Raw genomic sequence first — 10918 nt, 5'->3', positions numbered from 1 at the left:
GCTGAACAAAGCAGCTGTGCTTCTTTACATTTTCACATAAGTATAAGCAATTTTCCACTTGTCTGGGGGGCAGCGACAAGTACATTTTGAGCCTTGTTCTATTAGCTTAATTACATTAAACCGTTCTGCATTTTGATGCTATGAGAACATCTAGCTATGCCTTTATCGGGCATAATTTATATGAGGCTTCCTATCTTAGTTATTTTAAATGAGAGGTTATAATGAAGCAGGAGAGACTCAGGGAGCAGTGATACCAATCCAAGAATGTCATCTGTATGAAGGGTGCGGTTTTCCTTCCCTAATCTGGGATATACGGCGCGCACACACACACACACCAGTGCAAAATTCCAACTAGATTTTTATTTAAACTTTTTTCAAATAAAGCATGAACTGAAATTTAAAAGCCTAAACAGACATTAGGTACTACAACACTTTTTTAAAGTATCAGGCAATTTACTTTCCAAAGAGTTAACCATTTAGAACCTGATACAAAGCCTGTTGAAGTTACTGGATTGAATGACATTTGGATTAGGCAAATTAACAGTCTACAAGGAAATTGCTTGCATCAACCTCTTCCTGCTATACCTTTCAAAAGCATAACAAATTAAATACGTGGCAAAAGAGAACAGACCCTGTACTTCAAGAAGCCATAATAGTACTTTCTTGATATGCATTCGGTGGGGCTCCACAGCATCCAGAAGTATGCCCACCCAGTTCTCTTTGCCGGATCAGAGATACAATGGCTACACCGAGCGGTTCAGAGGAAATGAGTAGAGGCTGATGGTATTTCTGACCCTTCTTTGTTTCTGTTTTTCAATTATACAAGTTTAATACACACATTCTGTCGGGACACATTTTCTTGATATACTTTCCTTTTTTTCTTGTAGAGATTCATATCTTAGCATCTGACTTCTTGGCTCTTCATTCTTGTTCTTTTACCAAATCACATCATCTGCACTTTCAGACAAACATTTAGCAAGATGGCTGTCAATGTCCAACTGTGACAATCTGCAAATTGAGAGAGAAGTCTTTCATTTTATCAGAACTACTGATCAAATCTGCTCCCTTCATTTACTCACACTCCCCCCAAACTTGGTTTTTCCTTTTCTAGAAATCTGTAAAAATGCTATTTAATTGGCAAGAGTCAGGTCATTCTTATGTTCTACAGAATGGAAAACAGAGAGTCGGAGATGAAATTAAAACATGGTTGTAATACTGTATTTTGAATAAAAACAAATTTCACTCTGAACCTGTTTCCAAAATAGTAACTTAAATTTAGAAGTACATTTAATATGGGAACTGCACAGAGACTTACAGAATTTCCAGTTAACTAGACCAGCAGTTCTCAAACTGTGGGTCACAACCCTGTTTTAATGGGGTCACCAGGGCTATCTTAGACTTGCTGGGGCCCAGGGCCAAAGCAGATGCCTGAGCCCCACTGCCCAGGGCTTCAAAGCCCTCAGGCTTCAGCCCTGGGCAGCAGGGCTCAGCTTACAGGCCCCTAGCCTGGGGCTGAAGCCCTTGGGCCTCAGCTTTGGCCTCCCTGCCCAGGTTGGTGGGGCTCAGGGTTTGGCCCCCCTGCCTGGAGTGGCGGGGCTTGGGCCGGATCCGGCTTCGGTCCCAACTCCTGGGGTTGTGGGGTAATTTCTGTTGTCAGAAGGAGTCATGGTACCATGAAGTCTGAGAACCCCTGAACTAGATTAATAACAAAATGAGTAATGTGAGGAATATTCTGAAGCCTTTGAGAGAGGTTTCTGAGTATGCTCATTCTTTCACCTGGAGAGAAAAAGGTAAAATGAATTATCTGTACAGCACCGTTTATAGCCCTCAGTTAAAAAAGAAATCTACTCCAAAGCAATACAACCCAAATCACCAGTGGAAAGGTAGGTGTGACGCCACAGAAGAGTCTTTTCTCTCAGTCAGGTCACTTGGCAAAACTGAAGACATTTTTATTGGTTGCACTGAACTAATCCTTTTGTTTGTCTCCTTGTACAGTCTCCAGGAGGGAGAACAAAGCTGCAGGAATATTATGCTGCATGGCCTATGGCCATAAGAGGCTGTTCAGAACACCTACAAGCATGTTACTAACAAATGTTACTTTTCAGCAGCTGGTGAGGAGACAGCATGAATGCTGGTTAAGGGGTATGGTATGGTATGAATAGGCTCTTCAGTTCATTTCTTATAGCAGGTGTCTGGTTTAGGAAAATATTTTTTTTTATTAATTGAGTTCCTGTGAAAAGCCAACTCCAACAATAAGGGAGGCTGAAGTCATATTTAACCACCAAACATGGAAACAGCAAAGGCAGTGGCAGCTTCCCCCACACAACCCTGACCTGGAAAGGCCATTTCTAAATGTGAAAGGGTAGTTTGTCATCCATGCATATTCAGTCTTTGGGCCTGTTTTTTGTGATTTGAACCCCACCTGCTCACAAGGACATGAACTATGGCCCACCAAACAGCTGACAAATAATTACATTGTCATTAATGACTCACTCAATTTAGATCAGTGACCTTAGAAGTGGAGACTCATCTTTTACAGATTAAAAGCTAGCCAGCCTACCAGAAAAATAAAATTAAAACATGAAGCCCACCATCTGTAACAGATAGGTACAGTCTCAAAGTACATAACATATGCTACGTTGTAACTCAATGTTCAGGCCAAACAGATTACTAATTATGTTCTATACTATTTTTGTTTGGGTCACAAAGGTTACCCCTGGGAGTTTTTATTCAGGGTAAAACCTCCCCATGAGCTTCAATAAGAGTGCAGTATCAACTATTAAGAGAGACTTCCATACTCAAACAATAATTTAACCACCGTTGAGTGCAACTCGGAATGCATCAGGATGAGATTACTGTAATTCCCTATCCCAAATCCATGTGTTAGCGTTACTCTGTGCTTCTAAATAGCTGCAAGCATACTGAGCCTTAAGAACAAAAGACAAAATGTAAATGTCCAGGAGCCACATAATTGTGAGATCAGCAAAATTATTTCTAAACAAACCAGTAACTTTGACATTCTGCATTTTCTATAAAAGGATATTCCAAAAGAAGGATTTCCACAAATTTAAGCCCCAACCCACTCGCCAAAACAGCAGCTTCAATTGATCTGAGAAGAAAAATCTCTTCCACTTCTACCAACAGCCAGCATTCAGATAACTAGCAGGTTTCTCATTCTGAAAGTGTAATGATTCTTCTATGGTTTTGTCCACTCAGGGATATTTACCAGCATTACTATACCAATATAGTTATACCAGTATAACTCCCCCTATGAACGTTCTCATGCACAACAGTGGAAACTTAGAACAGTGGCCTTTTTTCACTGTGTCCACCTAGGGAGTTCATGGTATAATTATACTGGTAAATTTCCCAGTATAGACAAACTCTATTATCACTGCATGATCCTTTACTCAAACTTAATGAGTGTGTATTAGCTGTGAAAGATCTGTTAAAACAAGGTTGTCAGCTGGAGCTGTTCTGCACCATACTTTTGTATTTCAAACAACGTCAGGCAATACTTTATTAAGAATTTTTCTCAGAGTTCTGTGGCCTTTTTTCCAATTTTTTAAAATTTTTGTTTGAGGTGCTGGATTAATAACCTTGAAGACCGATGTGTTTTCTTGGAGTCTAATAATCTTAGGCTATGTCTACACTATGGGGACTTTAGCAGCATGGGTACAGTGATGTAGGTAGGCTGGCATAACCCCTTGAGTAGACACAGCCTGCAGCAGTGGAAACTGTTTTTCCATCACTGTTGGAACACCACTTCCCTGAGCAACGGTAGACAGGTAAATGGAAGCATTCTTCCATGAACCTAACTGCGTCTACAACGGAGGCTAGGTTCACACAGATTTTTCACACCCCCAGAGTGCTGTAGTTATATTGACCTAAGTTTTAAGTGCAGACTAGGCCTTAGAGGTGCTGGGCACTCAACTCCTGAACAGGGACATGATGGAAAACACCAGTGCAAGTTTCTCTCTGCCACACATGTGTACAAACCTCAGCGGGAACACGGACAGGTATCAGAGGAATCTGAAAGGGTATGGAGACTAGGCTTTAGCATGCAAGGGCACCAATTTTGGATGACTGAAATATGCTGATCTAAAAATATATTTACTTCACCAAAAACAGTGTGCCAATTTGGAATATACAAAGTCAAAGTAGGGCTCAAATTTAGCTTTCTTTTTAGAGCAGTATAATATAGAAAACATGTGGACCTTATTCCACCTTTGTTTTGGATTTAAAATAAATTGTCCAAGCACTGAATAACACTTAAAGTGGTACTTTAACAGCAGAATCTTCGTTCCGATTTGCACAGCTTTGTTTATAGGGAGGTCCCAACCAAAGTGCCGTGTTTGTATACTGTAAAAATATATAATATATATATTCAAGTAATAAAATGAGACTTACGTTCCAGTAAACTGGATTAGACACATCGGACAACTGTCAAGAGTTAAAGTTCCTGCTCTCTGATCCTCAGCCTTTTCCTCAAGACCTTCCATTTTGGGGATGTCAACAGGAGATTTTATTTCTGCAGATGTAGATCTGGTCTCACCTAATAAAACATTATGTTGGTGCATTTGTGCATCTGACTGTTGTCCTTTGCTTTCATTTTCTTTTCTGCTTTTCTCTTCACCCAGCCCAGTCCCTTTACAGAGCTGTTGAAGGCAAAAATCTTTTGCAAGACTTTGGGTAGATGCTGGTACAGAATGCAGTGTTGAATCTGTACACTGATTACGTTCATACCTTTCAGTCCTTTCTTTTTCTTTCAGTTCTGAAGAACTTTTCCTGCTGTGTTTCATTCTTATGATCTCACCTGGATCATCATTAACGGCAAGGGATATTTTCTCAACTACAGGAGCAATATTTAGCTGGTTTTGGTCTGTCTGGTCCTCTCTTTCCATTAGATGCTCAGTTTGACTTTTTGATATGTGACAGCAGCTTGGATTCTTTCTATTAAGAGCTTTTTCTTTGTAGAAAGATGGGAGAGGTATCCATTGAAAATCTTTCATTCCAACCTTAAAGACTTCTGGTTTTGGAGGGTTCTTCTCATTTTCAGAATTCTATAAAACAGCAAAAATTTATCTCTTTCAAAACAATTGCAATTTCTTCCATAAGTAAAAACATGTCTAGACACAGCACTTACAAGTGAAGCCAATGCTGTACTAGGAGAATTGTCTAAATTGGAATGAATAGGGCTCTTCCATATCTAATCTCTGTTAAGCGTCTACTTCCATTTATAAATGGAAAGGGAAGCCCTACTTACTATGTACACATTAAGATGACCGAACACAATGAGGATAAGTCTTCCTTTAGTAATTTGCAAAGAACTTGAAAGTAGTCAAAAGAGGATGATGGAAAAAAATTAAATACTGAAGGGTGCCTTGTTTGTCTGCTCTTCCTGCATATGTTCATTCAGAGGAAATTCATACTTCAGGAGGTCCATTATTATTGTGGTTGTACCTAGGGCCCCCATCAGAGATCACAGCCCTATTGTGCTAGGCACTCTAAGAACACATCCTCTTGTTGCTGCATATTTAGTTTGCCTTTCCTTGTAAATCCTTCCTTTGTGTGAACCTAGTGCTCATAACAGGTAGTGGACATGGCAACCTTGGAATTCTGAAACTTCAACTTTCCACAGAACTGGTTGGTATAGCACAGGAAGCAATAGTCCAAGAAGCAAGATTTCTTCTGTTCTCCTATCATGTCGTGTCAATTCTATCCTGGAAGGTCCTACAGAAAACAAAAATCTAGGAAAAAAACTAAAACCTCAGTCTTTTTCAGTTTTTAGCCAGCATGAGTAAGCTTTTCTTTGGAACTGGTTAGTAATCCAGAATTTTAAACAAATGGATTTCTGTGGAGGGTCTAATTAGGTAAAAGATACAGATACATGGTGGAATTTATCATGCCTCAACTTTAGATTGTCTGTGGTAACTGATGACATCTAATTCAGATTCTGCCAAAGTTTATGTGAAGAACAAAGCTCTATTTGTCCTGAGAGAGAACTTCTAACAGAATGTAGGAACTAGGGACATACAAGTTTAACCAGTAAACTGATAAGCTTGATCCTTATCGGTTCCAGTTAACAATTAAACTCCCCTGCCAGCCCCCGCATGCCTGGGGCTGCCAGCTGCAGATGCTGGGCGCCAGCAGCAGCAGAGCTCTGGGCGCGGGGCGGACAGTCAGGACCCCAGGCGGATGGGGGGCAGCCAGGACCCCGGGCGTGCAGGGGGGCTGCACTGCCCCCCACACCCGTTGTTCCCTGTTACACGGTTAACCAATTGAAGATGTTCCTACTAGGAATGTAAACAATGGGTAAAAAAAAGTAACAGTTTAACCCATTGAAATTCAAACACATTACCTGTCCAAAAAATTCTGGTAAACTGGGCACTGTTTCCCAGCTTGTGGGTTTTAGATCTGGATTGACAGCCTTCAGTATCAGCATCCACATATTTTCAGACTCACTTAATCCTTGTTGTTCAAACCAGGAGTATCTGTTGGCCAATGTTCTGTAAAAAAATAAATACATATATACATAAATATTGTAGAAAAATGCACTCCACCGTGCTATTAAAAAAAAAAACACTTAGGTAAATTATCCCTAGTAACATACATGCTTCCTAACAAGTCTAGACCCCCAACCTCTGTTGCATAAATTATCTGCTGTAACAAAATATTGGACAATGTCCCAGAGCAATAGTTCTTAATCTTTTCCATTGGAACCATATGTTACAATATAGTTTTGAGACTACCCCTCTTATCAATAATGATTGACCCTCAGGATGAGATCCCAAAAACTAAACCAAGCATAATGTATTGAACCCCCCCTTTCCTCCAGCTGAGTTGGATTTTTTACAGCAAACAGACTCCGAGGAGAGGTGTTCAAGACTACATGTTCAGGTTAACATACTTCCTAAAATGTCTCAAATTGCTTTACTAAATCTCATATATTTTATGTTGCTGGGAGATAAACTTATAGGAAACCAAGAAGACAACTGTTTTGGTTCTTAAAGAAAACAAAAACAAAAACTCCATCCTTTACACTACCACTTTTTCAACTTCTAATTTGCAAATGTCTTCAACAAAGCATCTGGCAAACCATCTTAAAACACACATGCTACATATGAGGCATGTCTTGATAAATGAGGCAAGTCTGCAAATGCAGATTTTACCTCCTATAAATGAGAGAGTGCCAACTGCATGGGGATGGAGGAAAAAGGGATTTTACTGTACTGTGTACCACAGTACTCAGTTACCAAGGTAACCTCCATATCATCTAGAGCAAGCTCTTTCTAAAACCCCCAGCAATTAAGCATTAACATCACAGTCACTCTGAACTGTTGCATTTGACAGGTCTGTTTTTTTGGAAACAAGAGAGAAACTAGATTTATGGTTTATTACAACAATCTGTAACCCACTCGCACGCACACACAGCTACTTTCCTCCCCATGCCTGGCGGCTGTTAACAGGTCACTTCAATTTGAATGGTCCCTTGAAATACCGTATATGTTAACCAAGAAATACTGAGTTCATTTCCCAGACCTGAAAAAAAGCTGTGTAGGCACTGAAAGCTTCTCTCTCTCCAGCAAAAGTTGGTCCAATAAAAGATAGTACCACATTCACTTTGTCTTTCTAATATGCTGGGACCACCACACCTACAACACTGCATACAGGCTAGCCTCATGACAATCTAATAAAGGCTACATCTGATGAGAATACCTTTAATTCTTTAGCATTTACTGTAAGTGTAATGCTCAATAGGTGAGCATTTTCTTCTGTGTCTGGAAAAATATTTGGTTTTCTTAGCAAAGGGCTTGTATATTGGACTGTGTAAAAATGTGTTTAGAGGTCTGCCCTTCTCACTATTAACAACCAGAGGTAGGAATCTCACCACCTATATAATTGCTGGCCCAGACCAAGCTACCAGCTGGAAAAACTGCATGTAACTAAAACACTTTTCAGGAACTCAACTTGAATCATTTCAGTATCCACCAAAACCTCTACAGTGGGTGAACTTGTAAGTTGCAAATTCACACAAGTTCTCTGTCCTATAGGCAGAAGAAATGCAGTGGCAAATAACAGATCACCAATCAATAAGGGATTTCACCACAAACAATAGAACTGGTAAAAAGTGTGAGTTGGGGAAGTGATGCATGATTGCATGGAATGGAAAATACTAACAGTTTCATCAGTTTCCATAATATTGTGTGAGGCTATCTCCACACTGATATATGAAACTGAAGAGCTCTGTGTAGTTCCCAAGCTTGTCTCTTTCACTAACACAAGTTGGTCAGATAAAAGATAATACCTCATTTGAAACTACTGGTATCTATTTAGAAATGGTATTTGAAACTATTGGTATCCTTTTAGCGAATAGTATTTAAGTATTTTTGCTAGGAAGCTCTTTAAAAGCACAAAAGCAAATAAAAAAGCACCCAGATAAACATGGTGTATAAAGCCAGCCTCCATACACTTTGCTTTACAAAAAAAATCATAATATTAGGCCCTGACTTCCTCCTCCTTTCTGAAGCATCTTCTAGGGCGCCAGTCCCGTGTGGCAGAGACATGGCACCAGACAGAAGCCTGAGCTGCAGCTTTCACAGCTGGGGGAAGAAGCCAGTCTCCGGAGCTCTGATCTCGGGAGGGCTGTTGAACCCAATCTCTCTAACTGGCCGAACCGTATCTGACAACCCCGCTGACGGGAAGGCGGGAAACACCCTCTGCTTTCGGCGGGTCCCTGGTCTGCAGCACCAGCGGAGGTGGAGCAAACAAGGAAAGTTAAAAACGCGCCCGCCGCTTCTAGAGCCGCGGCCCTGAGAGGGTCTCGCCCCGCGGCGGTCCCCTGCCAGCAGCCAGGCCCGGGGCTCCCGTTACCCGGCAGCCAGCAGAGAAGCCCGGGCCCCGGCTTTGTCCCACGCCTCCGGCGGGAGGGGGGAGGGGTTCCCCGCGTGCTGCCCCGCCTCTCCCCGGCCGCCCACCCAGGGCAGGGGCTGGGCCCGTTGCCTCGGGCCGGCCCGGGGTGGGTCAGCCGGGCCCCCTGCACTGGCGCGGGGCGGACCGGCGCGGGGCGGCGGGGGAGCAGTCCCAGAGCCCGCCCCCTCCACCCCGGGGCCTGGGGCCTTGGCTCAGTCCCTGCTCGGCCGCGACTCACTGGCGCCGCGCGGGGGGCTCCCGATCCGGGCTGGGCTCCCGGCTGCGGCCCGGTGGCGCCTTCCTGGGCTTGAGGCGCAGTTTGCCGCCTCCCTCCTCAGACATGGCCCGGGCGAGGGGCCTGCTCCGCGCCGCGCCGCGCCGCCCCGACCTCCCCTGTGGGACCCGCCCGGATCCGCCTGCGCGGCGCGGGGCGGGGCTCGGCTCTCGCGGGGAGCGCTCGGGTCTGCGCTGCAGGGGTGGGGGGAGAGCTGGTCTGCCCGGTGTGCGGGGGGGGGCAGAGCTCGGGTCTGCCGGGGGGGGGGCTGCAGGCATGGGGGAGCTCAGGTCTGCCGGGGGGGGGGGCTGCAGAGATGCGGGAGTTCAGGTCTGCCGGGGGGGGGCTGCAGGGATGCGGGAGCTCAGATCTGCCGGGGGGGCTGCAGGGATGGGGGAGCTCAGGTCTGCCTGGGGGGGGCTGCAGGCATGGGGGAGCGCAGGTCTGCCGGGGGGGGCTGCAGGCAGGGGGGAGATCAGTTCTGCCGGGGGGGGATGAAGGGATGGGGGAGCGCAGGTCTGCGGGGGGGGGGCTGCAGGGATGGGGGAGCTCAGGTCTGCCTGGGGGGGGCTGCAGGCATGGGGGAGCGCAGGTCTGCCTGGGGGGGGCTGCAGGGATGGGGGAGCTCAGGTCTGCCTGGGGGGGGCTGCAGGGATGGGGGAGCTCAGGTCTGCCTGGGGGGGGCTGCAGGGATGGGGGAGCGCAGGTCTGCCTGGGGGGGCTGCAGGGATGGGGGAGCTCAGGTCTGCCTGGGGGGGCTGCAGGGATGGGGGAGCTCAGGTCTGCCTGGGGGGGGCTGCAGGGATGGGGGAGCGCAGGTCTGCCTGGGGGGGGGGCTGCAGGGATGGGGGAGCGCAGGTCTGCCTGGGGGGGGGCTGCAGGGATGGGGGAGCGCAGGTCTGCCTGGGGGGGGCTGCAGGGATGGGGGAGCGCAGGTCTGCCTGGGAAGGGGGGGTTGTGAAGGGGGAAGAGCTCAGGTCTGCCTGGGTTGGGTGTTGGCTTTGTAATGGGGCAGCCACTGTGCTCCTCCGGGTGCAGTGGGGCTGGGGCTCCACTATGGGGAGGGGTTGCAGTAGCCCAAACTCGGTGTGGCTAGGAGGGGACAGCGGTAGTGCCCAGGGAGGCTCAGTACAGAGGCCCATCATTGAGGTTGGGACAGGGAGCTTGGACCAAGTATGCAGTTGTAGGTAATGTGGCTGTTCTGAGCCCACCAGGACCCCTAGCTGTTGCCCATCTTACTGTCACACAGGTTTCCCCCAACCCCTGTGGTAAGGGGCATAGGGAATAGGCCAGTTGGGTGATCATCAGCCTATGGATGAGGTGCACTTAGTCAGCTCTCTCCTCAGGCCCAGCCAGGCCAAGGGAGCCTGCTCTGCTTCTGGGTGCCAATGGCTGCCCTAATAGCTAATCTCATTGGCCATAGGGGTGGTTCCAAGAAACTCACAAAATTGAAGGACAGGCTCCGTCCGAACCTGCAAGGCACTGAATACTCTCAGTGCTCTTTGAGGGACTGGCAGCATTAACAGAGCTGGCAGGGCCCAGAGCTTCCAGAAGACACTCAACACCTCACAGAGTCAGGCCCTGATTTGAAAAAAAAAAAACAATCAGGAGGGCAGAAAACTACAAAATAAAATTTAAAAACAAAAATATCCCTTTTAAAAAAAATCTCTGCAGTAAAGTACTTTCTAAAGGGGTCAGTGGAGCAGCTTTAGTAACAATAGGTAACAAACT

At 45.7% G+C, this 10918-nt stretch overlaps 1 protein-coding gene across 6 annotated transcripts; it reads right to left on the bottom strand.

Annotated features, from left to right (window-relative positions):
- Window positions 1–340: 340 nt before the first annotated feature.
- On the bottom strand, window positions 341–9308 carry FAAP20 (FA core complex associated protein 20). 6 transcript variants are annotated; one of them, XM_044996328.1, is made up of 4 exons: window positions 9152–9308; window positions 6362–6509; window positions 4411–5063; window positions 341–1008 (listed from the first exon to the last, which is right to left on the bottom strand). In XM_044996328.1, exons 1-4 carry the CDS (start codon window positions 9253–9255, stop codon window positions 936–938), a joined length of 978 nt encoding a protein of 325 aa, XP_044852263.1. In that variant the 5' UTR covers window positions 9256–9308; the 3' UTR covers window positions 341–935. The 6 variants fall into 6 exon arrangements, with proteins under 6 accessions (XP_044852263.1, XP_044852266.1, XP_044852268.1 ...); XM_044996331.1 differs by lacking the exon at window positions 9152–9308 and adding an exon at window positions 8512–8853; XM_044996333.1 differs by lacking the exon at window positions 9152–9308 and adding an exon at window positions 8309–8495.
- Between the last annotated feature and the right edge of the window lie 1610 nt (window positions 9309–10918).

The sequence above is a fragment of the Mauremys mutica genome, chromosome 21 (genome assembly GCF_020497125.1).
Source record: "Mauremys mutica isolate MM-2020 ecotype Southern chromosome 21, ASM2049712v1, whole genome shotgun sequence".
Lineage (NCBI taxonomy): Eukaryota > Metazoa > Chordata > Testudines > Geoemydidae > Mauremys > Mauremys mutica.
Note: the sequence above shows the minus strand (reverse complement) of the source record. Positions and strands in the feature narration are given on the sequence as shown.